We start from the raw sequence: 15,523 nt of genomic DNA, 5'->3' as shown, positions 1-15,523 counted from the left end.
AATTCGGATAGCGATTTTGATTACCCGAAATTAGTTTGAGTAATTCGGGTAATATCCCCCAGTACCCAAACTACCCGAACTACCCAAATATTTGTTTTGTCTTTGTATTCATCATGTGTTGTTAGCTGAACCATTTAACTTATCACTTTATTAGAATATAATTCTCTCTATTTGAATGAATGACTGTAATATATTATTCTCTACAAATTGCTATTGAAATTCTATACAAATTGCTACTGAAATTATGTATAGATCGCTACTGAAATTTAGTGTAGTTTGTTGTTTTCTGTAAATTTGGATATATCGGGTAATACCCGAACCCGAACCCGAATTATCGGGTACCCGAATTTGCGGGTAGTGTTTTTTCGGGGGTAATATCGGGTAGCAATTTTTATTACCCGAATTACCCGACCCGAAAAAATCGGGTAACCCGAACGCCCAGGCTTAGGAACGGTGAGCAGGTGCGGAGGAAAGCCTAGGGCCACTATGGCCACGACCCTAGGCGTTGGCCCATTTTATCTACCTGTAGCACACTGTTCCAAAGAGGCTCAATTAATCTACCAAAATGAGGCCATGGAGTGGCCCTAGGCGTTGGGCCAGGCCAGCTCCGCCACTGACGGTGAGATGTGTTCGGCTCCGGTATGTGTTCGTGTTGTGTTCCAGAGCGTCTCTAAGCGGATCCAGCTATAGTGAATAGAGGGTTCGAAGCCGGTGAAGTTTAAATAGTGATTTAAGTGGTCCCTTGTTTAATTCAATTTAAGGAGGAAGAAAAAAACAAGTCATTGCTATAGTGCATGAGGTGCAAGAACTGAAGCTAGACAATGCTTCACCGTGTGTTTGGTTTAAGAAATAAGATGGTTCATCTTGTTTTTACTCCTCTTTTTTTCATAGAATAAATAAAATAGGTTGATTCATCGTCGCCTCATTTCTCACAAGTTAATAATTAGTATATACACTAAGAAATATGTTGATTTCACAAAAAAATCAGAGAATAAATCATAATACATCACCTCATGAAGCATGAGATGATTTTACAAACCAAACACACTATTAGTTTATCATGAAGATCTGTCCATGTTTTATGGATTGTTAAATTTTTTTCTGTAGTTTTGCGAGATTGTATTTCAAATATTTAGTTTCTTATAAATTTTAGTGCATTTTCATGATTTTTTATTATATTTGAGCATAATAAAAGAATCAAAGCCGAAAATGTTTTACACATCCGGCCCACGGCCCACCTTCTTTCCCGTCCAAGTCCAAGTCGGTCGCTCCAAACACACGCAGCAGACCAACCACATCCCTCGTCGCCCGAACACGGACGTTTCTTCTTCTTCCTACCCTCGCGCCTGCGGAGCTGCCCTCTTCCTGCTCTTCGTTCTCGCCGCCTTAGACTGGAGCAGAACGGAGAACCAGAGGTCCGGACACAGAGGCTCCTTTCTCGGTAAGCATGAAGCCCTACCCAAGTGCCGTTTAATTGCAATTGAGCGAGCTTTCTTCAGCGGGATCTTTAGTGCGTGAGGCCGTGAGCAATCGAATCGAATCCCCTTTCTTTGTTCCCTCAGTCGCCGCGTGGAGGAGGGCAGTGCTGATTGATTTTCCTCCCATCAATTAAGGACCTCGATTGATTTCCTGCTTTCCTTAAATATGATCGTATCCGCGTGCCGTTGCCTTACCCGCACCGTACCACCAAAGACGCAAGCAAGGAAGGAAATCACCAATAGGATCCGTTGCCATTTTTAGCAGTGATTCTTCTACTTATATATAACCCCTCCCCCCTCTATCTTCCTAGCATCAACGCATCTTCTTCTTGAGATGAGAATTTAGAATTGAGAAAAAAAATTAGGCATTGGGGCACTAAGCAGAGGAAGGAAGCCCGAGAAGCAGGACAGCAGACGGGCTGCCACGACGATGGGGAGGCCGAGCAAGGGGCGGCAGCGCATCGAGATCCGCCGCATCGAGGATGCCGGCCGGCTCGAGGTCACCTTCTCCAAGCGCAAGTCCGGCCTGCAAAAGAAGGCCTCCGAGCTCTTCCTGCTCTGCGGCTCGCCCGTCGCCCTCGTTGTCTTCTCCCCCGGCAAAAAGGCGTTCGCGCGGGGCACTCCCTCCGTCGATGACGTCCTCCGCCGCTACGCCCCGATCCCCGGCGAGGAGCTGGACGCCAAGCTCCTAGCGGTGCTTCAGGACACAGACGACGCAAGCGCTATCGCCGACCGCGCGGAGGCGGAGGCCATTGTGCGGGGAACGGAGGAGACCAGGGCGCGTTCAGCGACGGAGAAGGCGCGGATGGACGCCATCGGGAAGACGGTGAGGCAGGCCGCGGGAAAGTCCGGTAGAAAGTTCTGGTGGGAGGCGGACTCCGACGAGCTCGGGGAGGATGAGCTGCCTGAATTCGCCAAGATGCTCCGCCGGCTCAGGGTCAACCTGCAGCGCCATTTGGACTCGCTGTCGTCGCGGCTGCAGTAGGAGCGGCTGTGCAAAACTGGGTCTTTTGATTTGGTTAGGGCTTGGTTGCTTAGGCAGTTAAGACAGTTGACCACTCAAACAAACCAAAACTTAGTGTAATAGTTTTTACCAGCTAATAAGTTTTTTTTCTTGAATGTGCAAAAGATTTGCACATCATTTTGTATTAAGGTCGAAGAGTTTAAATTCAAGTTTCGATATTACACAAGTTATACAACCAAGAAATGCGCAGCGATGCAACCAGCTAATAAGTATACCAGTTGTTTCTCTTGATGAATAATGTCAACTTGGCACGTACAATGAATATCAGCAATACATTGACCATGTTTGGCAGCGCACCTTGGAGCAGCTCCGTGAGAATCACTCAGCCAAACAGCAAAATAATGTATTGATTCTGGTATGGAGCAGACAAGGATCACTTCTCCGTTAGGAGCTAAAGAAACCTGCTCTCTATTCAATCCACACCAGAACCAATTCTCACCTGCTCCCCCAACAGAATCAATTGGAATCACTCCATTAGAGAATAAAGAATCTGGAGTTAAGAACAAGGGAGTGGAGCTCTACCAAACAAGTCTTTTGTGTAATCCTGAACAATATAATCATTTCGATTTTCCCATTCAAGTTTGAAATTCCGTTCATTATCTGTGTCAGTTCTAACAGTATTTTGTTTCAAGTACCCTATTTTAAAATTGATGATCTTGAGTCAGCAATTGTGTTAATATTTGGTATGACATACTGTTGTGTCAATTATTTTTGTTTGAAGGAAGCATCTCCTGAAACTGATGTAGAACAGAGGATCTGCCTCCAGTCATTGTACGGCGACATTTCATCTTGTTCATTTGATGCCATCTCTCAGAAATAGACTGTGTCAAGATCAAGATGACAGAGCCATCGTCATCATATTCATTGCCCTCTAAAAAGCGACAACGCTCTCCTGATGATAATGAACATTCACTAGACAGAGATCAAATCTGTTCAAGCCTTGGTGCGCTACTCTCTTTCTCCAGTTTTGTCTCCTCTGTTCATGCCTTCAGTCATAAGAAACTGAAGCTCTTATATATAACAGTTTTCCTGATGCAGAGGATAATCTTACATTCAATGATACCATGATAGCTCTTCAATTGATGCGTGCACAGTTTCCAAAGCTGGATAAGGTATTTTGTGTTCCTTGGAAATATAACTTTCAGTCCTCTAAGATCTTTGATCAACAGAAATAAGTTTCAATTTATCGCTTTATATGTTCTGCAATCCCTATTAACTTTGTTCAGTGCTTGGAATGCTGTTGGTGTGTGTGTGTGTGGTGGTGGGTAAAGAACATGTTCTGTTTCATATATTTTTGGACTTGGAATGCCTTGTAGCGCTCCAGTGTACCATCAACAGTGAACTTGTGGGAAAGACTGACTTGTAATCTGTTCGGCTGGGCAGCTTCCGCTGGCTGGGCTGGCTGCTCTCCCTCACAAGTTACTGTAGCCGACACCTAGGACCAGCCAGCCGCAGCAGTAACTTCCCAGCAGCCGAACACAGCCTTGGTAGTGACAATATTGGCCTAAGGGCGACGCAGAACAAGATCCCTGGTGTAATTAACCAGGAGAGCATCATGTTCTTCCTGCATGGCAGACCGCAGACCTCCAATTCGGATCAGTGAAAGCACCGCGATACATTATTGGGATTTTGGCGACAGAGTACTTGCATTGTAGAGAGCAGGAAGGTGAAATCCATGCTTCCTGCGTGTGGTCATGGCATGATGGTTCACTGCCGGAGCCACATAAACAGCACCACGCGGAAGTGGAGCAGGAGCTACTGGGGCAGGAGCAGGAGACTGCTGTGGAATCTGGGATGACGGCGAGAGTACGTAAACTGTAGTCACACTGTGCAGCCGGTAGAGGGCTTAATCCATTGTGCAGCTGGCAGTTTAGCCATATCATGTTTTATAAACGGCTTAATCCATTATGTGTAAATTCTCTGTTCTGAAACAAAAATTTCTCCATTTTTTCTATCTTGATCTCTTTAGGTAGATTGATTCAGAAGCAAATTACTAAGGCATATCATTCCGTCTGTTCCTGCTGAAAGTGTGTATCTTGAATAGGACACTGCACCTTACCTTTTGCAGTTTGAAGGGCAATTCCCCTGATGCACCTTACCTATGTGTCTGAGAATTTGACTGTACTGTTTATAGTGTTTAGCCTGTTCTTACCCTGTTATATTATATGAAACTCCTCAGCTCCTTAACCTTAACTTACAACTTTAGAATCATTGATGCATAGACAAAATGCAATAAGAACTCTTTACTTGTGAGACAAATATTCCAAAATTTGTCACGTACAAATAACAGGAGGGTGCACTATGAAACTGTGGAAATGTCATCATAAACTCTATTGTGAACTTTGTTAATCATGTGCTACTTGTTTCATTATTTCATTGTGTTTTGTTTCTGGCATTGTGTAAGTTATATCCTATTTTGGCATCACTTGCAGGTTGTGGCGCAGCCATTCATTGTGCAGTCACAATTGTATAGCAGCGTGAAGGACAGAACACAAGTTGACAGAGACTTGGAGGTTTTGTTTTAAACTTATGTTATTGCTGTTTATATAAGATGTGTTTTTTTTGTCTTTGTTATTGCATTGGTTTGTAGAATTACCATATTAACATGATAGTTTTTATTGCTCATCACATTCATAGATTCGATATAATAACAAAAAAGAAACTAAACTTGTGAAGATACTTTGTTTTCTTGGTTATCACCATGGCATTGAAAAATGGAACGCTTCTTGTTTTTCAGTCATTCAAGAAAGACAAAGTGTTACGAATATTCAAACTTAGTTCTGGGCAGGATGATCATGCAATCATGTTCATGGATGATTATTTGAAACAGGTATGTCTGTCTCCTGTTTCAGCATTAATAGGTTCACTAGGTGACAGTAATTGTAGTACGAATCTACTATCATATACTCCCTCTGGTACCGTTTGTAAGGCGCTGGTGCAGTTTGAGAAATGTCCTTCTTGTTAGGCGTCTCCTAGAAATGAAGTAGCCATTAACACCCACACGATAACCGAACGGTTGGTTGCAACCGGGCACTAGTATTTTCTTGGCCATGTATACTCAGCAGCAACCACATGCAAGCAATGAATGCAGCGAAACAAGGATCCAACACCAAGCTGCCATGTGGCAAGTATGAACTCACAATACTGAGCCTCTTAATATCCATCCTCGGTCAGTATATCTGAACGATCCCATGGTGAACCTTCTGTGCTAGAAAGGGAAGAGGCAGACATTTCCCTTTGCAGTCTGCTAGGAAATGTTGGAAACATAGGTTCTTAAAACTCGACCTGCAGGGGGGGTATGACGCCCCCCCGGGCATTCTGCTTAAGATAGAAGGTAACCTTCTCACGCAGGTTGACAAAACCCCGAACCCCTGCACCACCTATACATAGCGCCACTATTGCCCATGTGAGACTGAGCCGGTCCTTAGACCTGTGCTTTAGCGTGGGACGGACGAGGGGATTTTTTTAACCTTACCGTGTGAAATTCGTTCCCATGGGGAGTTGAACCCAGGACCTGAAAGTGCTATTGAAGCCACCTAACCAACTCAGCTAGAGGACCTTTCGCGAAACATAGGTCTTTAGAGCAAATCTTTGAGTTGTACCTGTACATAATTGCAATAATAGCTGTATGCACCAGACAAGTTTGGTTCTTTAAAAGTTTTGACCTGCTGTTTTCACCATGTGAATGTAGTTCTAGTTGTTACTTTTATGTCTTTTTACAACCTTAAGATGAAAAGAAGAGGTTTTGTGTCTTGTCCAATGGCTATCCTGGAAAAGCATTTTTAAGATTTCTGGACATATGAAAACCCTATCTTTTTTCTGAACATATTTCTATATATAATGATAAATGAAATGCTTACAAAGGCATGGATATATAGAAGACATGGCATTATGTGTATATTTATGCACATACATTTTGTATCTGATCGATTATTTCAATATTCAACTGTACTTTAATCCTTCACAGGCTTAAATTGTGCATTGTTTTAGTCATAAATTCTGTAAAGGCTTTGTTTTTCATGGGATTATGATAAAGCCAAGTGTTCAAATTTGACAAATGGTATCAAAGCAGTGAATATGTAATTCATCATTTTTTCTTTACATTTTTCATATTAAACTATTTTATATGTTTCTTTCTTGCATTAAACTAATGCAGGTTGCTTTTGCTATTAAACGGTCAGGGGGTAAAGACCAAGATGGTAGTGAAGTATTTGAGTGGTTTGAGAGATATGTGGTCCCTTCAAAACTGGATGTTAGCATAAATCAATTAGAGCTGGTAGGTATCAAGAATTAGGTATTAGTTACTTCTGTGCAGGATTCTATCTTGACCTTTTCTTATTAGAGGTAATTACCATTTGCTATTGAAAATATAGACAGATTTCTGTCAGAATTTTGCATTTGCTACTCTTTAGATGACCTTTTTTGTGGTCAAATGTTTCTTAAATATAACTAGGAGATGAACCAAGATATAGTATTTACACTGTTGCTATAGTAACACTTCCACCTCATTGATATCTTCTATTAAAGAAATAGTTGAATATATCTAATATCTTTCATTGCAGTGCTCACTGTTATCACGGGGCGGTGATGTAACAGACAAACATATCACACTGTTGATGAATGCTGGTCTCTTAGTAAGTAATTTCCTCTTTATTGTTTTAAGATCATTATCACAGGTAGTGTGGCTGTACTTGTATCATCTGTTTTCATGCTTATCCATCTCTACACCTAGTATGAAAATAAAATGATCTATCTTCTATTTACCAATTCTTACTAACTGTATATTGCTGTTTATGCTGGATTCCTTTTTCCTTCCAGACTCGCCAACTTATTGATCCAAATATTTACTGGTTTTCTATTCCAAGAATTGGCCCCATATTGAAAGGCCTATCCCAGGTTTGTGCACCTTGATATATATTTTCAGTTCCTGTTTTACAAAGTTGCCAACGTGGACATCTTTTACCATCTGAGTTGGTTGTGTTGAGCAGGGCAGGAAGGAAATTCTTTCGCTGTTGAACCGTAGAAAGTACAAGGAGATGCTGCTCTCTTCACTGGAGAATACAAAATTAAGATTATCACCTCTTGATACGCGGTTCCTCCTTCGCGATTTGATTGGATCTGGGCACATAAAAACAGTTCAAACACCCACTGGTTTGCTTGCTCGCATATCAAGAGATTGATAGAGCTCTCTGTCATAATTCTATTTATCTGTCCGCCTTATCTGATCATGCATGACTTGGCGATTCTAGTTTTATTTTGCATTTTACCTGTTCTCAACCTCTTTTGAGAAAAAAGCAGAATTGAGCTAGTTGTACAACAAAAGCAGGTATTTTAGGGTCCAGGAAATCTGTAGTATTGCTTCATGTACTTTCAAAGACTTAAGGCCATTGGCAATCGTTTTTTTAAGCATAAAAAATCTTAGGATGAATGGTGAAATTACATAAAACAACTTATATAGTTTAGTGGCAAATAGACTCCTGACTGACAACCCATTTGGCTAATGTTATTTCTAAATTTATGTTGAGCATTAGTGACAGTATATATAAGAGACCACCGATATACATGTCCTCATGTCATGCTATTGTATGTACCAATTGCATAAATTAACAGACACCATTATATGCTATGTTGCCCGTTTTATTTCGCTTTTCCGGTTCTAATCTATTGGTCATGGCCGAAGGACTATTATGGTTTATTGGTTTATGGTCTTTAGACTTAACTGGCTGAATTCTCATGTGGGTTACGTTCTAGGACTCCACGGTTAGATTGTCAGTTTATGTTGAGTTCAAAGATCCTCTAACTTGCATTGATTTTTTCGCGGTCAACTAGAAAACTTTTATACACAAGCCTGATGGATCAGTAGTAGATGCATGCGTCTTATGTATCTCGATGAGCAACGCATATGCTTAGATGGAACATAGATTGTCACCGTCTATAGGACCGTTCTCCTTAGCTACAAGCATTGCGATTTTCAAGAAAGAATATACTCCCTCCGTCCATGAAAGAATACAATTTTCGCATCTCGAGGAGTCAAACGATTTGTACTTTGACAAAATTTATATAAAAACATGCTGACACTCATGATACAAAATAAATATCACTAAATTAGTTATGGAATATATTTTCAACATAAATTTATTTGGAGACATAAATGCTAATATCATTTACTATAAGTTTGGTCAAACTTAACCTACTTTGACTGGCGTGGATCCTATAATTGTATTCTTTCCTGGACGGAGGGAGTACTAAGCAATATTTTCAAACAACATTCAGCATGGCCCAACTCATCGATAGGATTTTTCATCATTATAAAAAGTGAGCTAGTGAAGAAACATCCATCATCGGCGGTGCTAGCGCCCGGATGTCTGGACGGACGCGTGTTTCTAGATGCCCACGCAGCCTATCCCCGTTTGTTGATTTGTTCTCGCCATGCACACGCACCTTGCCCTGTCGCAGCGCTCGCGCGTACGGACGACTCGCCTCGCACACGCAGCTTGTCCTATCCTCCTTGATTCGAGGTTGTTCACGTTGTCCTGCACACGCACGCCCCCCAGTGCATCGCATGACCTGTCCATCGGGCCCGCTGCACCCCACTTCCTGGTGCTCGTGCCACCATCACTCCCTCGTGCTCCATAACTTTCCACACAATATGAAACAATTGAATGCAACGTACGTACGAAACTGATGAAACATCTGGAATGTACATTTGCAACATATGTGTGAAACATATGCAACATCCAAAATCACTTGTAACATGAAAACACTTATTGCAACATACTACTGAAACAACTAAAACATTTGGAACATATTGTTGCAACATATGTGTGAAACATAACATCCAGATCAGAATGCTTGCAATATGTGTCGGGAACAGATGAAACATTTTGAACAAACCTCTGAAAACATTTGCAGCATGTCTCTGAAACACTTGCAACATATGCAACATCCCAAAACATCCATATGAAATAGTTGCAACATATATCTGAAACGTCCAAAACACTTAGAAATATATGATTGCAATATGCGCTTTCATAGCAACATCTTCTTGCTAAGGTCGAGCATCGTGGCGGCCACGGTGTCGACAGCGGGCACAACCTTCTGGTGAGGAACGACAGTGTCGACAGCACCTTGGCATGTGGGGTACAGGGCACTGCACACACACAGGAGCTGCAGCGGGCGTGACAAGGATGGAGCACGGCGTGGTGACGGGATGGGGTGCGTGGCAGGGAAGATGACAGCAGCGAGCGCATAATGTAGTAGCATACGATGGACGAGCACGGGAGTAGAAGATATTTTTGAGAGAGACGGTGAGACGCAGAGAGGAAAAAGACCTGTTGGCCGGTAGCGCGCAGACATGAAAGGCGTCGTCCCCTGAACATAACCGACCCACCATCCATATCTAGTGAATGTGCTAGTAATTTCTTTAGTATTCTTTTTTTTCTCGAATACGCAAAAGATTTGCGTATCATTGTAATTAAGAAGAAGAGTTTAACCATACAGACGACGCGCTAGTAAACAACTAAAACATTTGGAACATATTGTTGCAACATATGTGTGAAACATAACATCTAGATCAAAATGCTTGCAATATGTGTCGGGAACAGATGAAACATTTTGAACAAACCTTTGAAAACATTTGCAACATGCCTCTGAAACACTTGCAACATATGCAATATGTGCAACATCCCCAAACATCCATATGAAATAGTTGCAACATACATCTGAAACGTCCAAAACACTTAGAAATATATGATTGCAATATGCGCTTTCATCGCAACATCTTCTTGCTAAAGCTGTCCTTGTTTAGTTGTTTAAATGTTCTCACATCATCCACGTGGGACGATGATTTTTTTCATTGCGAAGTTGTGGCTCGTGACTGGCCCTGGCCGAATTGCTGCAGTATTTGATTAGCGAAATTGGGAGAACCGAAACTGAAGAATCTTTAGATGTGTGGTAGGATGCCAAAGAAGCCAACAACGACAAATCTTCTTGACAAGATCTCTGGATTCCGTTGCCAAAGCCGTCAACAGCGGCATAATAATGCACGTCTTGATGCTGCCATGGCTGGGGTTCGGCCACATCCTCCCCTTTACGGAGCTCGCGAAGCGCATAGCTCGGCAGGGCCACCGCGTCACCCCTCCTCTCCACGCCAAGGAACACTCGTCGGCTCATTGACGTCCCTACGGACCTCGCCAGTCTTATCCGTGTCGTGGACGTCTCACTGCCTCCGGTCGAGCACCTGCCAGAGGGTGCCGAGGCGAACATCGACCTCCCCTCCGATGATGTGAATTTTTTTGTATTTTGATCCCTTTTGAAAATATTTTTTATAAAAAGACCTATGCCAAAACATTTGCTGAAAATAGACCATTTTTAGGCGTCTTAGAACATGACGCCAATGTATGAGGGTCGGCGTCGACTGACACGACGCCGAGGTCTTGCCACGTCACGGACGACCCCGGTCGACGGCGACACGGTGGCGCGTGGGGTCCGACACGTCGGCGTCGTGTCAGCCAACGCCACGGGCCCAACCTCGGCGCGGCGGAACTACGCGTCGAGCTATTGGCACCATCCGGCGCGCGGCCCAGGCGGCCCAACAACGCTTCGTGGCCCAATAGCTCGGCGCGGGGTCACTTAACGCCGAACCACCAGACTCGGCGTGGCTCGACTCAACGCTGAGGTCTGGTCTCTTGAAGCCGCGCCGCTGCCCCCTTCTTCCTCCCTCCATTCTGAAGACCAGCGCCGGCTCTGCTCTTCGGCTCCCCCACGCCCCCACGAAACCCTAACTCCCAAAAGCGACCCTAGGTGCCCCGATCTCGTCTCCCGAAGCTTCCTCGAGGTAATGGTCCCTCCCCTCCTCCAATCTATCCACGTAGATGTGCTTGCATTGTCTCTAATCATGTGGAATCATGGGTATATGGTGTTTTGGTATATGTGTGTTTGCATTTGCAAAATGTATGGCTTAGGATGATTGAGTGCATTGTTGTTTAACTATTTTATGTGCTGAACATGTTAAGTTAGTTTGGTTTCTAGTTATTTTGGTCATTAGGGTTCTTTATTTATTATAGGTGTCATTAGAGTTAGTTATTTGTTGGTCATTAGGGTTAGTATGTATTTTAGTTATTTGTTGGTCATTACATTTCAATTTTTTATGATTAGAACGTTTTGCCAAGGTATTCCTCTTTCTCCTTTTTCATTTCATCCATTTAGATTCGGTTATTTTTTAACTTGGCACTACAGTCCTAGGATAGTTAACGAAGTACAGGTCATAAGACCATCTAAAATAAAAGCATAGCGCATTACAACATAATAAAAAAAGTCCAGAGAATAAGTTCATCTGAAATAAAAGCAGAGTGCATTACAACATAGTAAAAAAAGTTCAGGGCTACATGACATCGCTCATGAATAAACCAAATACCTACTGAGTGCAACGAGGCCACTTTCCCTTCCTCTGGGCATCGGGATTCTCCTCCATCGCTGCCTTCGCTCGGGGCACACGCTCAAGCTTCTTCTCCCTCTCCGCCCTGTACGCAGCAACACGCCTTCTTTCCTCCTCTTCCTTATGCTCTTTTTCTATAGCCTCCTGTCTGCGTCTCTGCTCAAACCTCTCCTTAACCTCCGCATCTCACTCCTTCAGGCCTTCTAGATGCTGCTTGTCCGACTTCTTGATCTCAGTGTCAATTCACTGCTCAAAGTCACACAGTTGTGGAACGATCTGCAAGAAAAACAAATTGTTACAAAACAAATAAATAAGCAATACTTAATATCACAAAAAAATTAATTAACACACAATAAAAATTTCTCACAATCGATGCACGGCGCTGTTGCTTTGTAGGTTCTCTGTCTATATGTTTCCTCATCTTCAGAGATGTCTACCTTGCAAGGATCACCACAAAAGCACATTGGTCGAGGAACATCTTCAGGGAGAGGCTTTAGGTCGTAGGGATTTACCCTCTGGCGACCATAGCTACAATTGAAAGAATTTAGTCATATTAACGGAGAATCAAACCTAAACCTAGGGTTTTCTATTTGTTGCACAAATAATGAATAAACATTGGGATTACCTTGAAATATGAGCTTTACCACGTCGGGCATCCTAACATTACGTAGAAAAAAAATCAATCCAAAGTACCTTGCAACGAATGTAAAGCTACTAACACTAAATCATCATACCTCCTAAATAAGCTTTTCATTACAAACTCTAAGCAAATTTGAATCCCAACAAACATAAAATTTAACTCAATGATTATAAACCAGAACATATACAACAACAACAATCATACATTTGGGTCATTCAATCATTTGAACCACCATACATTGCACGAATGACATGAACATGAACCAAACCTATAATGCCAAGTAAAAAACAACCGAATCTAAATGGATGAAATGAAAGATGGAAAAGAGGAGTACCTTGGCAAAATGTTCTAGTCATAAAAAATTAAAATGTAATGACCAACAAATAACTAAAATACATACTAACCCTAATGACCAACAAATAACTAACCCTAATGACACCTACAATAAACAAAGAACCCTAATAACCAAAATAACTAGAAACCAAACTAACATAACATGTTCAGCACATAAAACAGTTAAACAACAATGCACTCAATCATTCTAAGCCATATATTTTGCAAATGCAAACACACATATACCAAAACACCATACACCCATGATTCCACATGATTAGAGACAATGCAAGCACATCTACGCGGATAGATTGGAGGAGGGGAGGGACCATTACCTCGAGGAGGCTTCGGGAGATGAGATCCGACCACCTATGGTCGTATTTGGGGGTTAGAGTTTCGTGGGGGCCGTGGCGGGATTTGGGAGATAGAGAGCCGCCGGTCTTTAAAATGGAGGGAGGAAGAAGAAGGGGGCTGCGGCGCGGCTTCAAGAAACCAGACCTCGGCGTTGAGTCGGGCCGCGCCGAGTCTGGTGGCTCGGCGTTAAGTGACCCCGCGTCGAGCTATTGGGCCACGAAGCGTTGTTGGGCCGCCTGAGCCGCGCGCCGGATGATGCCAATAACTCGGCGCGTAGTCCCGCCGCGCTGAGGTTGGGCCTGTGGCGTTGGCTGACACGACGCCGACGTGTCGGACCCCCACGCGCCACCATGTCGCCGTCGACCGAGGTCGTCCGTGACGTGGCAAGACCTTAGCGTCGTGTCAGTCGACGCCGACCCTCATACCTTGGTGTCATATTCTAAGACGCCTAAAAATGGTCTATTTTCAGCAAACGTTTTGACATAGGTCTTTTTGCAAAAAAATATTTTCAAAAGAGACCAAAATACAAAAATTACGCCTCCGATTATCTCCGCCCGTACCTGCGCCGGGCCTACGACGCCGCCTTCTTCCCTGCGCTATCGGACATCCTGCAGGCGCCAAAGACGTCGCGGCCGGACTGGGTCCTCACCGACTACGCGGCGTACTGGGCGCCCCAGGCCGCTGCGAGGCACGGCGTGCCGTGCGCGTACCTCAGCCTGTATGCCGCCGCGGTGCTCAGCTTCTTCGGACCCCCGGAGGCTCTCATGGGCCGAGGCAGGTACGCCAAGACGGCGCCGGAGCACCTCACCGAGGTCCCTGACTTCGTGCCCTTCCCGACCACCATCGCGTACCGCGGCTACGAGGTGCGACAGATGTTCAAGCCGGCCGTGGCTCCGGATGTGTCCGGGGTGGCGGAGCTCTACCGCTCCGGCATGTCCATCGACGGGAGCCAGGTAGTGGGCATCAGGAGCAGTAGGGAGTTCGAGCCGGAGTGGCTGCAGCTGCTCGGCGAGCTTTACCAGAAGCCGGTCATCCCGGTGGGGCTTTTGCCTCCACCGCCAACGCAAGACGTCGCAGGCCACGAGGCAACGTTGCGATGGCTAGAAGAACAGGCGCCAGGCTCCGTCGTGTACGCGGCCTTCGGCAGCGAGGCAAAGTTGACAAGTGCACAGCTGGAACCTATCGCTCTCGGCTTGGAGGCCTCCGGCCTGCCGTTCCTGTGGGCATTCCGGGCTCCCGGCGACGCCAACAATAGCAGGGAAGAAGGGACGGGCGACTTGCTGACCGGCTTCGAGGAGCGTGTCGACGGCCGCGGAGTCGTCTGCCGAGGCTGGGTACCTCAGGTCAGCTTCCTGGCTCACGGATCCGTTGGGGCGTTCTTGACTCACGCCGGCTGGAACTCCATCATCGAGGGCCTCACGCGCGGCGTCAAGCTGGTGCTACTGCCCCTGATGTTCGATCAGGGACTCAACGCCAGGCATCTCGTGGAGAAGAAGATCGGCGTCGAGGTACCGCGGGACGAGGAGGACGGCTCCTTCGCGCCCCAAGATATTGCTGCTGCCCTGAGGAAGGTCATGGCGGAGCGCGACGGCGAGGAGTTGGGGGTTAAGGCCAAAGAGTTAGCCAGAGTGTTTGGAAATGATGAGGCCAATGATCAGTGCCTGAGAGATTTTCTAAGGTATCTGTCTCACCACAGCATCCGCTAATAAAGGAACTCCATTTGTCCATATCATCAGGATAAAAGCATTTCACAATATACATTATTACACTCCCAATGAGGTGTTTTGAGCACTGTTCATGTGAGCCGTTGTTTAGCTCATCAACTGTTTATCCGGTTTGAACAACCATTTTGCTCGTTTAATAAGTGCCTTTTTAGCTTGAATAATTGCTAACGACAAGTGACCGACTCTTTACCGTTTACCATTTAGGATAACACTAATTATAAGTGTAGATTTTTAGTCTTTTTACTCCTTACCTTTAATTAAATTATTCGATAAAAGAAAACAATTTATATTACTACAATTAATAGGGGCATAGATGATCATTTCACAATGATTTTCTTTTTGGTTTTTGAAACTAGTACTTTCTTGATTCATACCCACGATATGTTATGGACAAATATTGTACAACGGAAGGAGTGACATGTTTTATAACGGGCAGTGCCGATTATATTAAAAAGAAGGTAAACCAGAATTGAGATGGGTAAGACAATAAGATTATACAATAAAATAACGCAATTCCAACAATAAAAATAGCAA

General features: G+C 44.1%; 2 protein-coding genes, 1 long non-coding RNA gene and 1 pseudogene across 7 annotated transcripts; 3 read left to right on the top strand and 1 right to left on the bottom strand.

The window, feature by feature from the left end:
- Positions 1-1,283: 1,283 nt before the first annotated feature.
- Positions 1,284-8,871, top strand: LOC136526759 (uncharacterized). 3 transcript variants are annotated; one of them, XM_066519355.1, is made up of 9 exons: positions 1,284-1,441; positions 3,224-3,445; positions 3,541-3,614; positions 4,935-5,015; positions 5,240-5,332; positions 6,659-6,778; positions 7,065-7,136; positions 7,321-7,398; positions 7,491-8,866. In XM_066519355.1, the coding sequence occupies exons 2-9, from the start codon at positions 3,340-3,342 to the stop codon at positions 7,680-7,682; spliced, it is 816 nt and encodes a 271-aa protein (XP_066375452.1). In that variant the 5' UTR covers positions 1,284-1,441; positions 3,224-3,339; the 3' UTR covers positions 7,683-8,866. The 3 variants fall into 3 exon arrangements, with proteins under 3 accessions (XP_066375452.1, XP_066375453.1, XP_066375454.1); XM_066519356.1 differs by lacking the exon at positions 6,659-6,778 and having other exon boundaries at positions 7,491-8,871; XM_066519357.1 differs by lacking the exon at positions 1,284-1,441 and having other exon boundaries at positions 3,229-3,445; positions 3,527-3,614; positions 7,491-8,869.
- LOC136526760 (agamous-like MADS-box protein AGL62) lies at positions 1,448-2,685 on the top strand. The gene has a single exon (XM_066519358.1). It carries the CDS (start codon positions 1,909-1,911, stop codon positions 2,461-2,463), a length of 555 nt encoding a protein of 184 aa, XP_066375455.1. The 5' UTR covers positions 1,448-1,908; the 3' UTR covers positions 2,464-2,685.
- Positions 8,872-8,887: 16 nt separating the features above from the next.
- Positions 8,888-15,128, top strand: LOC136526761 (putative UDP-rhamnose:rhamnosyltransferase 1; annotated as a pseudogene).
- On the bottom strand, positions 11,770-13,952 carry LOC136526763 (uncharacterized). Of its 3 annotated transcripts, none has more exons than XR_010776575.1 (4): positions 13,826-13,952; positions 12,564-13,713; positions 12,306-12,466; positions 11,770-12,214 (listed from the first exon to the last, which is right to left on the bottom strand). It is a non-coding gene; the product is annotated as an uncharacterized lncRNA (long non-coding RNA). The 3 variants fall into 3 exon arrangements; XR_010776576.1 differs by having other exon boundaries at positions 12,564-12,595; positions 13,247-13,849; XR_010776574.1 differs by having other exon boundaries at positions 12,564-13,849.
- Positions 15,129-15,523: the final 395 nt, after the last annotated feature.

The sequence above is a fragment of the Miscanthus floridulus genome, chromosome 19 (genome assembly GCF_019320115.1).
Source record: "Miscanthus floridulus cultivar M001 chromosome 19, ASM1932011v1, whole genome shotgun sequence".
Classification (NCBI taxonomy): Eukaryota; Viridiplantae; Streptophyta; class Magnoliopsida; order Poales; family Poaceae; genus Miscanthus; species Miscanthus floridulus.
This window is presented reverse-complemented; position numbering and strand designations above follow the sequence as displayed.